Source organism: Curcuma longa, chromosome 6 (genome assembly GCF_044706935.1).
Source record: "Curcuma longa cultivar G26 ecotype Majalengka, Jawa Barat chromosome 6, ITB_CL_G26_1.1, whole genome shotgun sequence".
Lineage (NCBI taxonomy): Eukaryota > Viridiplantae > Streptophyta > Magnoliopsida > Zingiberales > Zingiberaceae > Curcuma > Curcuma longa.
The window spans coordinates 2,079,695-2,101,477 of NC_133866.1; the positions used below are offsets into that span (position 1 = coordinate 2,079,695).

Consider the following 21,783-nt stretch of genomic DNA (forward strand, 5'->3'; position numbering starts at 1 on the left):
AGAGAGAGAGAGAGTCGAGAGAGGGCGTAGGGCGGTGGAGATGAGATGAGAGAAGGCGGAGTGGGGATTCTGGTGCTCACCCTAAAGACTCTTTTATATCGTAGCATCTGACGATTAAGATTGCTTGATCGTCAATAAACGGTTACGATCTTCTGTAAGGAATGGATTAGTTGAGCCAGATCGATTAGCTTTGATTAAATATATTTTGTAATTTTAAAAATATTGTTGTTCTAGCAAAAAAATTAAAATGGCATTTTAAATTAAGAAAAAATATCAAATGGGTACCTTTTAAAAAAAATTAAATGAGCGTCGCATTAGTGATTTATTCCAAAAATACTCCTTGATCTAATGTTATTATTGCAGCTATTGATAATTGCTATAATATATAGTAACTGATATAATGGGTTTAGGATGAGTTTAAAATTTAGATTTACAATTTATAAGTTATCAAAAGCTAATACAATGTGTAAAAGTTATCGAATAGTTATTGCAATGTGTTTAGGTTAAGTTTAAAATTTACATTTTAGAATTTACACTGTGTAAAAGCTACCAAATAGATGTTACAATATGTAAAAGCTACCAATAACTACTATAACATATTTAGGATGAGTTTAAGGTTTAGGGTTGTAATAACTATATAATATCTTCAACAACTATTTTAAAGTGCTTTTGATAAAATTTTAATAATGTTTACCAATTTGATAAATATTATTTTGATATAATATTGTTCAGAAACTCTAAATATTAAATTCTAAACTCATCATAAATACATTGTAGCAACTACTGTAGCTTCTACACGTTGTAGCAGCTATTGGATAGCTTATACACAGTGTAAATCATAAACTCACCCTGAATACGTTATAACAACTACTGAGTAATTTATACATGGTGTAAACCTTAAACTCACCCTGAATACATCATAAAATTACCCTGAACACATTATAGCAACTATTGAATACTTTATACATGGTGTAAACCTTAAACCCACCCTGAACACATTATACCAACTATTAGATAATTTCTACACATTGTAGCAGCTACTTTGTAGCCTCTATATGTTGTAAATCTTAAACTCATCATAAACATATTATTATAGCTTCTACATGTTGTAGCAACTATTCAGTAGCCTTTGCATGTTGTAGTAGTTACTAGTAGCTTTTATACATTGTAGTAATTACTCGATAGCTTTTACACGTTGTAGCAGCTACTCAATAGCTTCTACACGGAGTAAATTCTTAATCCTAAACACATGATAGTAACTACTCAATAACTTTTACACAGAGTAAATTCTTAATCCTAAACACATTATAGTAGCTACTCAATAGCTTCTACACATTATAGCAACTATCAATAGTTGCTACACAGTGTTGAGTCAAGGGGTATTTTCAAGATAAATCATTAAAAGAGCACTCATTTGACTTTAATTGGAAATGGGATGCTCATATGATGATTTTATAAATGATGGACACCTATTTAATTTTTGCCTAAATATATTTATCATATTACCATTTTAGTAAATAGATAAGCAATATTAGTAATTAAAAAGAAACTATTTTTATAATTTTTAAACAATAAAAATAATTCCACCTAATCAATAAAAAAAAGTTATATAAATATTATATATAGATCTATCAAATTATTATGTTAATATTAGAATTTTTTTTTGAAAGAATTACATATCTGATTGTAAAGTGTTAATAAGGACTGCAATATCGATTGTTTTAGATTTAAATGTAGAATGTACAAAAGCTCATTAGCAAAATAACATAGGAAGTTAAAGTTGTAAGTGAATCAAATGTTGTATTGGTGCTGGGAGCATCATATTGAACCTAAGTTTTAATGTATAGCTATGTTTAAAAGTTAGCATGTTTTGTGATCTAACGAAGTTATGTCGAGTGTGTTGATAGAGGTAACTTGACAAGTAAAAAAGTCATGGTTAGAAACTAAGCAGAGTCAAAGCCTTAGTGGGACTAAGCAATTAAAGTTCTAGTTGAGAACCAATCAGTAAAAATTGTTGGTGCAAGAAGCACTAAATCTTGCTTAGAGTTTCGATGTTTGACAATACACCTAGGTCTGGTCAGTTTGACTAAGGGGTTGATCCAAACAGGACTTGATGTTTAAATGTGAGAGAAGTCTAGTCTGACTAGATGACTAGAGAGAAGTCCTAGTCAGTTAGACTAGGCAGTAGAAGTCCTGATCTGTAAGATTGGGCAAGGGAAAGTCCTAGTTGTAGACTAGGCAAGGGTAAGTCTTAGTTGTAAGCCAAGCAAAGGCAAGACCTAGTTTGAAGGATCAGGCAAAAGTCTTAGCAAGGTTAAGTGCACCAGGTGCAAATCCATGCAGTGTCAGGACCGAGAAGCATGGCGAAAGTCTAATCGAGTACGGTCGGGAGGACCAGAGGGTTGGTGAAGTCTGGGCAGTCTGGAGGACCGAGTCGCAGTAGAAAATTCTTGGGAGCCAAGAACAAAGCTAAGCGGAAAGTCCAACAAGTTTAGAAGACTTGTTGGCAAAACTTCTCTCGAGTGGAGTGGATAAGGACGCGTTCCTGAAGTGGAACAGTAGGCGTCAAACTAACCCAGAATTTCGGTAGAAATCCGAAGTTAGACCCACAAGGTGAAGTTAGATCCACAAGGTTTAGATAGCTTTGTTTGTTTGTATGTTTATCTTGCAGGGACCAAGAGCTGAAAGTAAGATGAAGAAAGCAGAGGTGAAGCAAACAAAGGCAGCTGAACCAAGTCCAGGGTCAACTCAGATCAAACCTGAGTCAAATCATTCCAGTCGACCTGAGTGGATAAACTCTACGAAAGTCAAAGTTTATCCAGATCCGCCACGTCAGATTGGAGTCGACCTGAATGGTGGTTCCAGCCGACCTGAAGGCCAAGTCAGCCGCAGAGAAAGATGATCGCGGTTTAGGTGTGGTCGACCTGAGATTGGCTCTAGTCGACATGAGCACACCATAAAAGGAGGGGTGACGTGCTGTAACACCCCCCCTCTTTCTTATACTAATAGGGAGACGTTACGTACTTTAAACTTTCCTTAACTTTTACTTATTAAATAAAATAACTCCAATAACTTTTCTTTTTCTGTTTAACATGCGGAAGCAAAAGAAATAAATAACTTTTTAGACATAAAATAAATATTTATTTAATTTCTTGATCTTATTCCGCGGTTCCGTCGACACCACACATCAAACACTTTTTCAGTTGCCTCCTCTTTCCTAAAACTTTTTCTTTTATTTATCTGCAATATGAGGAATGCAAACTATAAGCAACGCTTAGTAAGTACATCATCTAACTCACAAAAACCATAGAAAACTTCGTAATAACTGATGCTATTATATGAAAGAAATGCTGGAAATGACATGTGAAAAACTTATATTATATATAAGTGAAAATAAATAAACATCCTTCTTTGGGCCCAGCGAGGTATCACTTAAATTTCTTGTGGGCCTTGTGCCCAGAATTCTTTATGGGCCTTGTGCCCAGAATTCCTTTTCTTATGGGCCTTGTGCCCAGAATTCTTTGTGAGCCTTGTGCCCAAAATTCCTTTTCTTATGGGCCTTGTGCCCGTGGGCCTTGCGCCCGATACCCGCCTGTCTAAAGTAAAATACTTTTCTTATACTTCTTATATCATGCAATTTGGAAAGAAACAATTTACACATGCTTTAACATAAAATGATGTCATGGAAATAACACTTTATGCATGCTCTACATACTATGAACAGAATAAAGAAAACAACGGAGCAACTCATACTACAGGTGAGAGATGTACTTACCTTTTGCTCTAATTTCCTTACAATTCTTCCGTTAGAGAAGAAGATCTTCTCGGCGATCTTCCTATATCTACGCGTACTTCTCGCGGAGAGGAGCGTCCTTGTAGAAGAAGTTCTCCGGAAATCTTCCTTGTAATCCTAGGGGACGGACTCCTCGTTCTTCGGGTTTGGGGCGCCGAGAGGGAGGAGAAAAGAGGGCGACGACGTTCTAGGCGAGAGGTGAGGGAAGGGTTTTCGAAGATAATCAAAATCCTCTCTTAAGCCTCCTATTTATATTAAGTGATGCCTAGACCTAATTCGCCGATAAATAAAAATTTGGTTCTTTTTTATTTGGAACAGATTGCTGGGCCGTTTGGTTATTGGAGATATTTTTGAAGTTGCAGATTTTTAAAGGTTGCGGGTTCAAATCCCGCATTGCATGTTTTTCTTCCTATTTATTTTTGCTACTTCCGCTACTCCAAAAATTCCAGAAAAATATTCTAAAATTCTAGAAAAATCATAGAATATTTTTAAAATTATTTTTGAGATTTTTTGGGCGTTACACGTGCACAACCAGAACAACAATCTACAAGTTCTCCTCTCCAACAAGTGATGATTCTGAACGCGAACGGGACCAGACACGTGAAATCGAGGAAGATCCAAGAGGAGTGTACGACGCTCAGGACTTCCAGATTGATGACGTGTTTGGTTTAGTTTTTCTCACTTGTCCTTTACTTTCAGTTATTATATTGTTTATACGGACTATAAGACGAGTTTCTCCACCTCCAAATAACGTTCGAAAAGGAGACCATTAGTGGACGGGTGCCTCCCGTACATAGGCCTTGGACGTACTAACCCTGGGAGTTAGGAACCAAATAAATCCGCGAGTCCTCTGCATCTTTATTTAATCCGCTGCTTAGTGCTTTGATAGAAACGAACGAATGAACGAAAAACGACAACGCCTATTCACCCCCCTCTAGCGCGTTACACGATCCTACAAAAATCCTGACGGAGCTAGGCAGTGGAAGACCTTATTAGGAACTAGGCAAGGAAATTCTAATTGGAAACTATGCAAATCGAGTCCAAGGGAAGTCAGCTGGGAGCTGAGGTCTTGGTAGTAAATCCAAAAAAAGTCAGCTAAGAACTGAATCTTATCAAACTAAGTCTAAATAGATCAATTGAAAGCTGAACATCAAGTTAAGATACGTACAAATAACATTAATACTTAAATCATACTCATTACATGCAACAATTGCATGGAAACATATTTCAACGATTCCAAGCAACTAAAAGGGAATCAAGGTGATTGGCTAGAGATAAACATCGATTGACGGAGTTGAAAGATTCCAGGTGACCGAGTGAGGAGCTGAGCGGCATCAGCATCCAAACGACAGGAGACTACTTTCAGATGACCAGAGATGATGAGATCCACTGATCTGAGGCAACAGATCAAGATCGGATTTAACCAAGCTTTAAGCAATTGAAGATCGCAGACGATGTTATTTATCAGATAAAAGTTGAAGCCACGTCAACATCTTCCAGGCAATCAGAGTGATTTCAATTGATCGAAGTGGACTAGAGTAATGTCATGTCAGGATCGACATAAGTTATATAAAAGGAGGCTTGAGGAACCTGTTTAGGGCATCCATCTATCGTATACTCTGTTCAGTTTGTGCTCCTTGTGCTCATCTATGACAATGTGCTACAATCCTATGCTTCCACTTCGATCGACAACCCTAGCTTGTAAACTTTATTATTTGTTGTCGCACTTTCTTTAGCTTTTGCACTTTAATTTTTAGATTTTTTTTTTAAGTTTCTCCACCTCCACAAACTTTCTAGAAAGGAGATTCTAAATATGAATTATTTTTTTATTTTAGTTATGCATGTCGATCTATGCTTGCTATTACGTCAAATTCTTGCACAAATTGCTTAACACTTTTTATTAGAAATTGCAAGTTCAATATTTGTTAGATTTGCCTGCTTGATGTGATAAGTTTTTTTTTATATTACTTGCTAAGTAGCGAATCTTGCATGCTAAGCTTTTTATATTGTATATCTTATTTAATTGATAGTGCTTGGTTTTATTGTTTTTATTTTGCTGAGTACTTTGTTGTTTGTTAGTTTAGAATTAGTCTATCACTCATAAAATTTATACAATGTTATTCTTCCCCCCCCCCCCCCCCCCCCCACATCTAGTATTGAATTTGATCCTACACATCCGTGAGTAAATTTGGTGTTTAGTTTGATAAGAATTTATTTATGTTCATTCAATATATAAACGATCAATTAAATGATCGAGTTTGAACAACTTATTAAACTAAACGACGATTTACCAAAGGGTGCACGCAAGTTTGGGAAATTCTCAAATCACACCACCATACTTTGAGAATGACCAAAGGGCACACTAATTTATCATGGACTTCCCATTCTATCCCACCCGCCAAGATTAGTTTTCCACACAATGATTTTCAATGTATCCGAGACACATTGTCAGAAAATCTAATTTGAAAGTAAGTTTTGTGGTTCGGACATGACTTCATCATGTCTCTCACCCTCTCTCTCCGTTGTGTGACATTGAGCTCTATGCTTACCATTTCTCTTCTTGCTGTTATAACCACAACACCTTCATGAACGTGAGTTTAGTGGGATTGCAAAAGAGTAAGTAGAAGTGGAGTAGTATGTAAGTGGGAGTACTGAAGAGAAGACGTCAAAGGACAACGGTATTGAAGGACAATGGGGTCAAAGAACATCGACACTGAAGGAAAAATTTAGAACAAGACTGAATATTATAGAAGCAGACATATAAAGATGTACGTATAGTATTTGCTACTATTTATAAAATTGATCTGTAATGTGTAAAAATATTGTGTACATAAATGATGTTTATGTTGCTCATCGTTATATGGGGAAGATTTATGGAACAATATTAGTAATATGGTGTCCTCCATTACTTATTTTGGACTCTTCTAAAGATGCTCCACGGTTATGCTAACTTTCAACTAGAACGTGGTCATGGTCTTCGAGAGATCAGGTCTAGACCAAGTCTGTGGTAGTGTTGATCTCCCGACACTAAGCTCACGTTGTTCGTTACTCATAATCAAGGTTTGACATCATATATACCTTCTCCTCGCTCAACCCTCCCTAGTGGTGCCAAGGTTGCAGAAATTCAAATATCCTAGGTCCATCAGTGGGTTTCGATCAAAATCCACTGATCGACCTAGAGAGGTCTGATAGCATCCATTTTAGGTCCCATGGATTTTTGAGATTGTAAGGAGTTTAACAGTGTCCTCCATTGTCTATTTCAAACTTCTCCGAAGGTGCTCCACTATTATGTTAACATTTAGCAAGGACCTAGTCTCAAGGAGACCATGACCCACATAGGGTCTTGTCGTGGTAGTGCTAATCTCCCAACACCAGGCCCATGTTGTTCGTTGCTCAGAATCAAGGTTTGACACATATGTACTTTCTCCTCGCTTAGCCCTTTCTAGTGGTTATAAGTTTACAGAAATCCAAATAGCTTAGGTCAGTGGGTTAAAATCCACTGATCAATTATGAAAATATTAGTGGATTTCAATTACGTGCTTTTAAAAAATCCACTGCATCAATTATGAAAATAAAATATGCACACTATATCTATTGTTGTTTGCTTTTTGAATTACAACACCACTTGATTTTGACATTATAACTTTGGTAACTTAGTTTGTAATTATTTTTTCAAGGGGCGATCATATTGTTGAAGAAATTCTCTTATCTAGAGATATGGAATATGATTAATTTTGATGCAAATTCTACCATATAAAATAAAGTTAGTATAATGATAAAATATATTAAAAATATAAAATATAGGGTAGGGAGCTGATCACCAAATGTAGTAGAAGTATCTGGAACTAATATTCCATCTTCTTTTGGGTATATTGGTGTGGGGAACACAAATAAAAATATAAGGTTAAACCCACAACAAACCTAACTTTAACCTAAATTTGACCTTTGATCTAAACGAGTAAGCAAGTAACCTAGAAGATGAGGTTTTGAATACTTATACGTATACATTTATAGAATACTTTGAGGCTACTTGGAGTGAGGCTACTTGGAGTGAGGAGGAAGAGTATCATATCCAGAATGTAGAGAAATTATAATATGTAATACAGATGTAGAAGAATTCTTAACTGATGATATACAGATTGAACAATATAAATTTCTCCCAGAGCAGTAAAGTGACTTAAAGGAGGAGTTCCTACTAGCTAATGATCCATATGTTCTGAATTCACCATTACTACAAAGGTCAATTGGAGAGGCAACAGATGAGCATGAATTTTTTGTTGGATAGGTTTTTTCTACCTCAACAAAAGTTCAAGAATGCACTTGTGAAATATGTCATAGTTTAAAAATATCAATTATAACCCAATTGACACCCGAATAAATAGAGTTAAAGCAGTCTACTTGAATCAACCATGCACATGGAGAATAGTTGCCCAAGGGATGTGGATTTCACTATTGCAAAATATGCAAAGAAACATCAATGTCGCAATGTTAGGAAAACTACTGATCATCAAGCGTGCTCTTCCTCATTTGTAACATCTTATACTGAACAGTAGTTTGTTTTTATCAAATAGTACAAATCAAGTATGATAATATCATATATAAAAGTTAGATTTTGTAGGATTGAACTTGACGCTAAAGGAAATGAATAACATTATAAATTTTACTAGCTTTTATAGAAGAAAAATAACTCTAAACAATATAGACAGAGTAATGCAGTAGAATAAGTAATTAAAATAAATATATGACTAACTTGAGAATAATATTTTCTAAGTTAATCATGCAAGATTTCTATAACATAAATTGTATAGACACACAATATAAATAAAATTGATTATTATTATGATTAACTCCTTCTAGAAAGATTCTAAAGGAGGAGAAACCTTAAAAAGAATCTAAAAATAAGGTACACTAATACAAGAATATACAACAACTAAGAAATGATGATGTTATGTTTATGTTAATATATATAAAAAATGAAGCATGATGTTGTAGCGTCCGGATACCACTGAATGTGAGCAATATCACACTGAGAATAATTGAGAATGGATTGTTGAAAAGTTCAATCCCGTGGTTCAATAATCAAATGATCTCTGATTTGATCCAAATCAGTTTTGTTTGTTTCGTCTTCACAAAACGAAGCTTCTCATCTCATCCGTTCTGCTAAAACCTCTTCCATCATGAATCAAACCAAGTTGGTTCAAAACTGAATTATTTAGTTCACTAATCAAACGAACTTTGATTTCAATGAAATCAATTTCGTTTATTTTATCTTCGTAAAACGAATTCTATCATATTGTTCTTTGTCTGGTACAACCAGATTTTATTTCTCTCATTTTGAGAATTCAATTCTCAAACTCGTTTTAAGTTCTTTGAAGAATTTATAGTACGTGTAACCCAATAGGTTCCCAGTTATGTTGATCGTCCGTAATTAACCATTAATTATGGAACGATCATGAGTGACACCTAGTAGTACATCATGATCCCCAATTGATCGAAAAATCAATGATTGATTCTAGAACATCTTCTAAACCCTTCAGCAACTACACTGAATCGTGTCTCATTCCTTTCATCGTCTTATACCCGCTTGGTTCATGACATGGTCTATGTGTCGGTCCCCACTAGGCTGATTACGTCACACTTGCACTGTGAATTCAAACTGCACTCAAAGACCGTGCTCTTAACATTAACTTTGACTAAAGATATAAATCGAACCATATGAATCCTTTGTGAGTTATTCAAACACCTTCGGGCACTTCGACTTATACCCAATCATCTCGGGTCCATACCTCTCGGAGATGCTTGCTTAAAATGTCAAAGTATAAGCCTCCATGACCAAGGTGACTTGAATACCGCAAGTCAAAGGAAACTCGCACTTAAACTGCACTAAGATCTTCATTGACATATAAATCGAATCATATGAAGTCTCACGGCAGGTAGGGGCATCCGGAGATGCTTGCTTAAAATTTAACATCTCTACATCGCCACTGCACTGAGATCAGCCACCCGGCTAACCAAAGAGTTCAAAACGTGCCCGCCACCCGCATCCGATGAACCCGCCAACCCGTAGGGAAAAAAAGATTAAAATTAAAAATGGAGATGAAAATGTGATCCAATCAAACCCACTATGTATCGTATTGCGGGCATTCAGTTTCGGGTTTCAAACACATAATTTTAAAATAGTGAATTGTTATTTAACCAATAAATAGTATAATCGTAACCCGCCCACCTATTTATATACAAATAATAAAATCATATGTTTAGGGTTTAGGTGTTGTTGCCAGGATTTATTGAAAATGCGAAGCATTGTAAAACATTCCATGATATAAAAGGGTTTTCGATACTTTCCTATTTTGGCGGTAAGGTTGACCACCAAAAATTAAATCGTGTCCTATTAATCTATTATATAACTAAAAAATGATTGCGACAAACGTTATTGTGTATTTCCCAAAATTAGAGTTTTCTGCTGCATTACCGTTGTCGATCGTTTTGTACCAAAGACGGTGATACTACTCGTGAATTAGGAAATTACCTGGACTTGGACTTTGGTGTTGAATTATGACATTATGTACCGGGACAATCCCAACACTTGTTAGAGGTTTTATGTGGCTTCTATGAGATGCTTCCTATTTTGGACAATACTTCTACGAACATTGTTGATTAGTTATATTACCGCATTCCTATTATTTTTCTTCCGTTGTGCAAACTGTGGATTGTAGAGGTTTTGAATCAACTCATACAATCATTCTATGACGCTAGACGATTATTATATCAATTATCATCCGTAAAATTCATTTTTTTACATTAAAAAGGCGAGACTCTTTCTCGTTGTGAGAAAAAGTCAATTAGTCAATTGTCCATTGAAAGCAGTAGGACTGTGTGCCTTAAAGCCAGAGATTGTGAATGAAGTAAAAATAAATACGTCTCTAAGTTTTATTTTTATCTTCCTCTGCATACTCGAAACCTTTTAAAATGAATTTTTGAATACGTGTGAAAAAGCGACAAGTGTTATTCACCCCCTCTAGCGCTCTTTCGGTCCTACAATTAGGATCAGCGGCTCTCTCCTTCCCTATCGAAGGTTTCCTTGTGACAAGGAACCTTAGGAGAGGATCATTTTCAAGGAGTCGTGAAGATTTTGTCCACCGAGGAACTCCCTGAGAGCAACATCGCACATCATGACTAAGCTTTCTTAATCTTGTTTCTTTGATAGGAGTTGTAGAATACTTAATATCATGTGTTTGACTTGTACCTCTTGCATTGCAGCAAAAAGTGAAATCCACCACCCTAGTGGCAACCCCGCGATCATCTGTGAAGAAGTAAATCGGGAAGCTATAGTTAGCCACTACGAGGGAATTATCGAGAACTCTTTTGATGCGTAACTAAAAAAATCGTAAAGAGTTGGATTTATTCAAGCTACATTTATTATTAATACCTTCTTGTACCGCAAAATGGTGGGTCTAATCATGGAATATGGTTGTAAAATTTTATCATAGGGTTGTGTATAATTGATAGTATTCATAAACCACTTAACAATAAATCAATAGTTCAATATTCCAATAATAGGAGCTTAAGGAAGTCAAAGCATATAAACATCAAGTTTCTAATGGTAAAAGAAAGAATTCAGAGTGGGCAGTCAAAACAAACCGATCCATTTACTAAAGGAGTTTCATCCAAAGTATTCATGAGTACATTGCTCGTATGAGCTTGTCCTTAGATACTGTTTAGTTTTAGTGGCCGTTTTTAATTTTGAATGCTTTCATGTTATGGACAATTTTTATTATTACTGTTGCAAAAATAAATTTTTGATTGATTCACACTTTAATTTAAATTCATGATGTGATCTCACTAAGGTTTAAGATGGATAAGTAGGAAATACACATTGAATGAAATTTCCTTGCTACAATTTCATATCATAATTCATGTCATCAATTATATCAATATTTGTGATTATTAATGGTCGAGTTAAAGATAGATGTAATGAATACAACTTTAATTTTACATGGATATAGTTGATATATGAACTAGATTGGTTACATATATATTTTGGTAATAACATATTTGAGTCCGTACAATTATTTTTGTAAAATATAATTTTAAGATTACACATATAATCTAAGTGAGAGATTCATGGATCTTTAATTCAATATTAATTTTATATGTGAAATAATTATATATTACAGACTGTCATATCAAATTAAACTCAATCAAAGTAATTAACTAAGTTTTTAATTTTTAATGATTTTAAACATGAAAGATGTAGGATTTTGATTATTGCTATGTCATCTAATCTCTTTTTAATCCTATCATCAAAGAGAAGAGAGAACGTTGAGAGAACGGTCTCTCAAAGAAATTGTATTGTAGTGTTAAGTGGTCCTAAACATGGTGAAATTATAATTTTTGGGCAAAATTATAATTTTTGGACTTTGACACAGTAGCATATTTAATTTTTAGAGCTTGATAATTTTCAATCAATAAGAATTCCAATATAAAAATTTTTTATACGAAACAATGCTCTAGAGCAGCTAGAGTCCTAAGACAAAAATGAATAATTTTTCCTATTTAAAATGATAATGATACTCTAAATAATATTTAGAACATAAAAAAAAACAAAAAAAAAGTCAGGATTTTTTAAATTGTCACTACAAATTTCATTGAAATACTCTTTTTCTTCTTCGTAGTGAAGAAGCTCCAAACTGGATTAAGGTCATCATCGAACATTGAATTTTTTTGATAACTCCTCATAATATTTCCTTGTCTGCTCCACCAAAAGGTATAAATTTCGTCATGTCAAAACATCAAGAAAAGCATTTTGATACATAAGGAAAAATATACAATGAGAAAATTTAAAGATCTATATGGCTAAAAATAAGAGAATGAAACAAAAACACAAGTTGCAAGCATGAAGTTTGTGAACATGCAACACAGTTCGAAGACCTGTATACCTCACTTGACTAGTAATGAAATAATAATTTTATCACATAAAAATTAAACATACGAATTACTAGAAAAAGTTGATTAACTAGTCACTCGTTAAAAGTTCCGTATTGCATTTAATTCATTAGTTAAAATCTGAACTAAGTTTTCCATTGTATCATGCATGTAATTCTTTATTAAAACATTTATTCAATGAACCTCTTAACTTTTGAGCTATCTCTTCCTCCTTTTTCTTTTTTTTTTTTGTCTTTTTTGATATCCAAATAATTGTTTCACGATAATAGATAATTATGAACAATAAGCAATAAACAATAAAACCTAATATGGAGGGGCACTTTCGGCGTGTGGAACTGTAGAAGCGGTTGTGGCTTGTGGGGGTAGTTTGCGGCAAAGATCCACAACCCATGGAATGAACAGAAAAAGGATCTGGTGACGAGATCCACAACTTGTCGAGATCTGGTGCTTGTGCTTAACGGAATGAACAAAAAAAGGATCGGCGATTATGGCTCAAAAATTAGTTGACCGTTTAGTTTTTTTTTTATGGACGGATGGGCAAAGCATTACACAGTTGACCCCTCAATTTTTTTTGATCCGATTAAATAATACTTTTAATATTCTTTGAGAGACAATAATTAAAAGTTAAGAATATGAAATTTAACCGAAAAATTAAGGTCCTACCAATTTATGGGTCCTGGGCAGTCACCCTGGTTGCCCTAGCCCATGGCCGGCTCGGGCCATGATTTTCAAAAAAACGATAATCATATTCTTACTTTAACAAATATTTCATTCAATAACATTATTATCCTTTTAATTGTGTGATTTAATATAAATTAACATATTTAATTAATTTTTTACAACGTGAAAATATTTTACATTTCCATTGAAATCATTTTTATTCATATTTTTCACGGTGACATTTTTATGTATATATATATATATATATGGTCCTATCCTGGGCGTCGCGTGAGCGCCTCCGACGTGGAAGCTGACGTGGTTGAGAAATCGCGACGCGCTCGCTCGCCCTCTCTCCCAATTCATCTTCTCCCGATTCCCTCTTCACGCGATCCCTCTCTTCTCTTCTCTGCTCGCCGCCTCCTTCTTCCTCTGCCCGCCGTCTCTCTTCTCCCTCTGCTCGCTTCTCCCTTACTCGCTGCCGCCCTAAACCCTCGCCATCTCTTCTCCCTTACTCGCTGCCGTTCTGTTTTAATATATTTCAATCAATATATTAAAACTAAGTTCCTTCGCTGCCGTCTGAATAGGGATTGTAAACCAAGCTCGGACTGAGGGTCCTCCGCCGGCTTGCTCTCCGACTCGATGAAGTAGTAGAACAACTCGCCACCATTCTCCCTGTCCACCTCCACGTACCTGCATCAGTGAAAGCTGAGCTTCATGGAGATCACACAACAAACTTAGGGACAGGGCGGCAGCTAGCAACCGGACCCTGTCTCTAAGTAGAAGGGCAAAGGGCCTCGGAATCCAGGCAAACGGGTGATCACTGAGGCCGACAGAGCAGAGGAGAAGAAACAGAGGAAGATGAGTGGAAAAAACAGGGGAGCGATCGCCAGCATCTTTTTCTTCATGGCTGATTGCAGGGTCACAAACCCGGGAAGAAGAAGTATCAGAATCCTATCGGAGAAATCTGCGAATTGTGCTCAAAATAATCCTATCACAACTGTATGGCGTAGAGTTTTTCTTGACTATTATATTATAATTGGAGAAAAATGTCGTCTGGAATTATCTGATGGCGCATATTTACAGATTAAAATTTTTTTGCTTCAACAAACAACTGTTCACAAATACATGTTTTGATAACAAATCTGCCGTTCTGTTTTAATATAAATCTGCCGATCTGTTACAAAAAACAATAATATATGCCAATCTGTTACAAGGGATGGGCAGTTCACTGGAAATTATCTTTTCATTCTTTGACAAATAACAACGAAATTAAGAAAACATAACTATCGTTCCAACATGCAACAACATCAATTTATTTGATGTGTTAAATGAATGAATCAATCTCGTCCCATTATTACTGCCATCTCATTTGCTCTGCTACCTAATTCAATTAGTTAAGTTATATAAATTAAATAATAAAATATTTATCTGGTTAAATGGTTTCAGGTAATTAAATTATATAAATTTTATTTCAAATGAATTATTACCAAAAATTAGTCTTCTTCTCACTTCTTTGCCTATTCATATCCAAATTATGGAGGAAATTTTTATATGAAAACACTATTAATAGATGATTGTATTAAACTGTTTGAATTATTCGTGTACAAATTTTAAAAAATTAAAAATATTTAGTATAAATCATAAAGCATGGTATATTAAAAAACAAATGTTCAATATAATTAAATAAAACTACCTATATTCTTTTTTGTTTGCAAAATAAAATTATTTGTTACATGTAATACACTTATATTATAAATAAAGGCACTTATTATAATTAAATAACACAAACATTATAATTAATTAAAAACATATATTATAATTAAAATAAAAAATGCGTTATAACTAAATGAAAAGTCTATCTCTATTTTTTTGCACCAAAAAAATCGCATATTATAATTAGATAAAATCATATACCATAACATAGTTTCAAAAATACATATATTTTTTTTAAGACAAAATCAATAAATTTGTCCAAAAAATTTATATAGATTTATATTTAAGATAGGTTTTACCCCTAAATTACATTGTGGTTTATATTTAATCACAAATAAAATGACTCAGATCTACAATATAATTTAATCATAAAATGGTAATTTATTTTTATCTCCTATTACATTCTTTACGTCACGAATCAAATGTTATCCAATTAGATAGAGTCAGCTATATAATCATCTATATTTAAATAAATTTTATTTTATTTTATTATTACAAATTAAATTTTTTTGATTATCCTCTTACTTGTTTGATGTGCATAATCATCATGTTCACATCATTTAACTTAAATATTTTTAGTCGTCTAAGTATATATTTGTATCATCTTAAAAAAATGAAATATCTATATCTTCATATTTTTAGTCGTCCAAGTATATATCTATATCATCTTAGTCATCTAAGCATAATCATCATATTTTTAACTGAAATATCTATATCTCCTATTAAATTCTTTACCTCAAGAACCAAACCTTATCCAATTAGGTGGAGTCGGCTAAGTTTTTTTTATTGTCCTCTTACTTGTTTGATGTGTATAATCATCATATTTCACATCCTTTAATTGGAATCTTTATTAGTCGTATATATCTATATCATCTTAAAAAGTATCTCTTGTGATTTTTTCCTCAATATGTATAATTCTAATTTTCTTCCTAATATTCTCATTTCTTATCTTATTTATTCTCATATGTTTGCACGTCCACTCTAACATCTTATCTCTATAACTCTTAGGTGTAAATTATTTTTAGAAAGGAATCTAATTTTTATTATTATAAAATACCAATAATACCCTCCTAATTTTTAAAATAAAATAAAAATAAATGTAATAATAAAGATTATTTTTATTATCTTTAAAATAAATTATTTTATTAATAATTAATAATTATTAATTTTTATTATTAATAAAATTAATAATTTTTATTAATAAAATTAATATTTTTTATTAATTTTATTAATTATAAAATATAAAAATTATTAAAATATTTATTAATTACTAATTAAAATAAAAATTTTTAAAATAATTAATTAGTTTAAATAATAATTAATTAAAATTATAAAATAAAAATTATTAAAATAATTAATAAATATTTTATTAATTAATAATAATAATAAATAATTTTTACTTAAATTATTAATAATTATTATTAATAATTTTATTATTTTAATTATTTTATTAATTATAATTATTAATACTTATTTTAATAATTAATAATTATCATTTTATTATTAATTATTATTATTAATAATTTTATTAGTTTATTAATTATAATTATTAATACTTATTTTAATAATTAATAATTATTATTTTATTATTACTTTTATTAATTATTTTAATTAATTTTATTAATAATTAATTATTAATTAAAATTATAAAATAAAAATTATTAAAATAATTAATAAATATTTTATTAATTAATAATAATAAAAAATAATTTTTATTTAAATTATTAATAATTATTATTATTAATTTTATTATTATTATTTATTTTAATAATTAATAATTATTATTTTATTAATACTTTTATTAATTATTTTAATTAAGTTTATTAATAATTAATTATTAATTATAATTAATAAATTATTGATTTTATAAAATTATTAATTTTATTAATAAAGTGGAAGGGTATATTTGGTACGATAAAAATAGAATCTGTAATGTAATCGGATTACATACTATTTCCTTTGTAATCCAGATTACATATCTTGGCTCCTCTTTTGTAATCCAATTACATTACATTACATCTCTAAAATGTTACCAAACACTTATTTTATGCTCATGTGTTTGAGTCATATATTCTAACATTCAACTTCATATAACATAGCAAATCTAATTGCTATTTCATAAAATTTATCTTATATTTTAATTTCCATCGTATTAAATTCTTTCGATATGAAAATAAATTATATGTAATAAATTGGAGGCCAGGCCCAATCGCAGGCCCAGGCCAGTTGGAGGCCCATTTAAAGTAATTAATCAGCTATTAATTCAGTTTTCGATCGAATTAATCGAAATAACTGAATTATTTAAATATTATAAAAAAATTTATTAATTAGTTAAGGATTTATAAATTTACTTATGAAATTTATAAATTAATTTTTTATTTTGGTTAATTCAGTTTATTCGGTTAATTCGATTTAATCGAATAAGAAATTTTAAAATCGAAACCCAACTGAATTAATTGATTTTTTAAAAAAATAACTGAAATTTAGAAATAATTAAACTAAATTTTTAAATTTTATAGTTCGATCGATTTATTCGATTTAATTAAATTTTTACTCACCCTACTTTCAATATGAAAATAAATTATATGTAACAAATTGGAGACCAGGCCCAATTGCAGGCCCAGTCCAGTTGGAGGCCCATTTAAAGTAATTAATCGGCTATAAAAGGTGAGGGTGGTTCACGGCAGAGAGAGCCGTTGCATTAGATTGCCTTGCCGGGCTTTTCTCCCCGCCTCTCTCGCCAGCCGTGCGATTAATTAATTAATTAATTCATTAATTCTTCCACATTAATCCGGTAATTTTTCTCCGTCGTCATGATCGCCGACGGCGCAATTCCCCCCTCCTCCTCCTCCTCCCCTCCTCATCCGCCGCCGCCGCCACCACCAGCCCCTCTCTCTCCGTCCCCACCAGGCGGCGCCCGCTGGACCCCTCCGACGCGGACCCCTCCGTCGACGACCACTCGCCCGGCCACGACGGCGCTCCCTTCGCGCGCAGGCGGAGGGCCGGCAGGCTGACGGCGGGGAACTGGTGGCTGACGAGGCTCCTGGCGGTGGCGCTCGTCGCGCTGCTCGCCTCCGCCCTGCTCCTCGGCACCGCCCGCATCGGCGGCGGCGGCGGCGCGGCGCGCGAGCAGAAGGAGGAGGTCCTCCTGCAGATCAACGCGCACGAGGAGTCGATGGGCTGGACGGCGGAGAACGCCGCGGCGGTGAAGCGGAGCTTACATCCACAGGTGGTGCAATTACTCAACCCCATCAATATAATTAATCCTTTGCTAATCGTCTCTAATTCTCTCATGCATGGAAACTAATCATTTTTATTTAATTTCTTATAGAAATTTGGAAATTTTTAAAGAACAATCACAACCTTGCATCCTTGATTCTATCATCCTCCTATAACAACAACGATCAAAACGAGAAGAAATAAACAACAACAAATTAAATCCTTTATTAATTATAGTTGACTCTTATACGTGCACTTTGTCCTTTGTGATTAATGCATCTAGTTTGTTGCCATGCATATATATATACGAGTATATTCATATGTAATATTTTTAGGGATGATTAGTGGGATTGATGGAGGTTGTTATGAGCTTAATTAGGTTCTATCTTCTATTCTTTCTCTATTTTGGTTTTAATGGTTTGGGGATTGATTAACTTCTTTTGTTGCTTATTCGTTAAGTAGCTAGCGAACTTTGCCTTGCTAGTATCTTCTATTAGAACTACTTGAGTTCTCTAGGAGGAAGACTCGTATCGGTTCGTATTGTTCTATTTGTAATGGTCTTTTACGAGTATTCTACAATTGACATGGTTTTGAGGCATTGAGTTTGTTGGATTGAATGCTTAGGATATTAAAAGAAATAACTTGTTTTTGTTACACAATTGGTGGTGGTTGCTTTTGTATGACCTCACCTCTACTCAAGGATAGAGAATTTCATATCGGGGGTGAAAGATGTGTGTATATGTTAAAGGGTTGATCGTGTCATCGCTCTCCATTCACTCCTTCATTTCTATATTCATACATCTCTTGTACTAAAAAATTGAAGGAAAAGGGGATGTTGCCATCCCTCGGCTCTGTCCCTGCCTCTACTTAAGTTGAGTTTGACTCACATCATGTATTATATATAGTGATGGTATGATTAACATTTGTGGCTTCGACTTTTCTTGTCTATCTCTTGGTACTAATTCAATGATAGACCAACCCAATTAGGGTTCCTAATTGAACTCAAATCACCTACCCTCTCTATTCTTCTAGGTTCTTGCTCTTCTCTAGCCTTTTAGAGATGGCATTACTTAGGATCCTTTTCGAGGGTTCTATTTTATCACAATTGCCCCGAATATTTAGTATTCGATTCTTTATTTTACATGTTATAAGATCATTGTTTGTTTAGTTTTTCATAATAGGTGGAACACTAATGCTAAATTTTGTTAACACCTCTCATAAGGTCTCTTTTATCTGCTGAAATGGAACAAAGAAAACACAAAAAAACTAAGAACAAATATTTTTGTTTAAATATATTAAAATATTAATAGTTGCATATGTTTATGATTAATTTTCTAGCAACTTTACTATGATTCCTGATACTTCTTAAAGGGGAATAAGTTAATTAATATTATTTTAATTAACTTACATTGATTTTTTGCTCATTTGTATCTTTGTTTTCAGATATCTGAGATTTGGATGAACCCAAATAATAATGGTTTTGATCGATGCACAGAACGTCCCAAGGCAAAATTATGTAGTAAGTCAATTAATGGTGTTGTTTTTGGAAAAATATTTTTCGTAAAAAACTATATATTTGATCGTTCTCATTGAATCTCTTGTTGTCTATTTGTAGAATCATGCAATGTTACGGTTGGTTATCTACTAGTTCATGCGAATGGCGGGCTTAATCAAATGCGAATGGGAGTAAGTATCCTTCTACCCACTCGAGAAACATACATTGTATCGTGTTTACTAGCTAGTAGTGTTTTGTGTTTATTAGAAAGATGAAAGTTAACTTAATATTTTTGTGCTATATTTATGTAGATTAGCGACATGGTTGCCGTAGCAAAACTAATGAATGCGGCCCTTGTGCTACCATTATTAGATCATAAATCCTTTTGGACAGATTCGAGGTAAGAAATAAAGTTGTGTGCAAAGTTTGTATTGAAAATTTTTACTATGATTCAATAGCTTTGGTAGGTTGTTGACAAAATGATGAACAAGACCACTAAATTAGGTTTTACGGTTAAACAAGTTGAGTAAATTAAAACTAAAAATGGTAGAGAGTGAGAAATCGAATTATTTTTTAAAATTTTATATAGAATTCAAGGATATATTTGTAGTGAATTCAAGTTACATACATTGTGATATATTTACAGTGAATTCAAGGATATATTTGATGTTCAAACTTTCAAGGAAGTTCTCAAAGACGATATTACCATAGTCGATTCCCTCCCGAAACAATATGCAAGGATTAAGCCGCTTGTAAGAGCTCCCATTTCATGGTCCAAGGTTGCATCTCGCTCTTAAATTGTGTTCTTTAAGTTTACCATTAACCTTTTCTTTCTTTTTGCTAAGCAATTGTTTGATTTTTGCAGGCTTCTTATTTTAAAAGTTTCTCTCTCATTTTAAGCAAACACAAGGTTATAGAGTTTAGCCATACCGATACTCGTCTTGCAAACAACGGTCTTCCACCTTCAATTCAGAGACTTCGATGTCGAACTAACTACCAAGCACTTCGATACACTCGGAAAATAGAAGAACTTGGGGAGAAGCTAGTTAATAGATTGAGAAATGGCAACAACCCCTACATTGCACTCCACTTGAGGTAAGTTTAGAAGACTTGTATTTTCCCTTCCTAGCTACTTCGTTGCAATTTCATCGTAACATCGGTCATTTACTCGTCTATGATATAGATACGAGAAGGACATGTTATCGTTCACCGGATGTACTCATAACCTCTCAAAACATGAAGCGGAAGAGCTAAAAGTTATGAGGTACAAAGTGAAGCATTGGAAGGAGAAAGTAATCGATAGCCACGAGAAGAGGCTTCAAGGAGGTTGCCCGATGACCCCTCGAGAGGCTGCCATCTTTTTAAAGGCAATGGGGTATCCCTCCACGACAAATATTTATATTGTGGCAGGACAAATTTATGGAGCTCATAGCATGGACGCGTTGAAAAATGAATATCCAAACATCTATACTCATCATAACTTGATATCTCATGAGGAGTTAAAATCCTTTGAGAAGTATCAAAACAGGCTTGCAGCGCTCGATTACATTGTGGCACTTAAGAGCGATGTCTTTGTGTATACTTACGATGGAAACATGGCCAAAGCTGTTCAAGGACATAGGAGATTTGAAGGGTTTAAAAAGACAATTGATCCGGATAGGTATACTCTCGTACTCAAACTTTTACTTAATCAATTAACCCCTTTTCTTTTGGCATTTTTAAAAATATTTTTGTTTTCCATTGATCATTTAGGAAGAGGTTTGTGCAACTAATAGATCAATTGGATCAAGGCATGTTAGAGTGGACAAAGTTCGAAGAAGCAGTTAAGAAGGATCATGCTAAGAGACTCGGAGGACCATATGAGAGGAGAACAGATATAAACCCAAGACAAGAGGAGTATTTTTATGCAAACCCTCTTCCGGGGTGTTTGTGCAATAAGCTATATAGAAACATTTAA

The 21,783-nt window shown here is 33.4% G+C and overlaps 1 protein-coding gene across 1 annotated transcript; it reads left to right on the forward strand.

Moving 5' to 3' along the window:
- Positions 1-6,763: 6,763 nt before the first annotated feature.
- Positions 6,764-21,783, forward strand: LOC141831094 (O-fucosyltransferase 19-like). The gene is made up of 10 exons (XM_074718529.1): positions 6,764-6,800; positions 11,054-11,165; positions 18,023-18,341; positions 19,775-19,850; positions 19,947-20,017; positions 20,138-20,226; positions 20,473-20,605; positions 20,692-20,921; positions 21,010-21,486; positions 21,579-21,783. Exons 1-10 carry the CDS (start codon positions 6,764-6,766, stop codon positions 21,781-21,783), a joined length of 1,749 nt encoding a protein of 582 aa, XP_074574630.1.

Coding starts and splice junctions, on each gene's coding strand:
- LOC141831094 (XM_074718529.1), top strand. CDS start 6,764: ATGGTCTTCGAGAGATCAGGTCTAGACCAAGTCTGTG. Junction 6,801..11,053: donor AGGTCTAGACCAAGTCTGTG/GTAGTGTTGATC, acceptor CTTGCATTGCAG/CAAAAAGTGAAATCCACCAC. Junction 21,487..21,578: donor AAGACAATTGATCCGGATAG/GTATACTCTCGT, acceptor TTGATCATTTAG/GAAGAGGTTTGTGCAACTAA.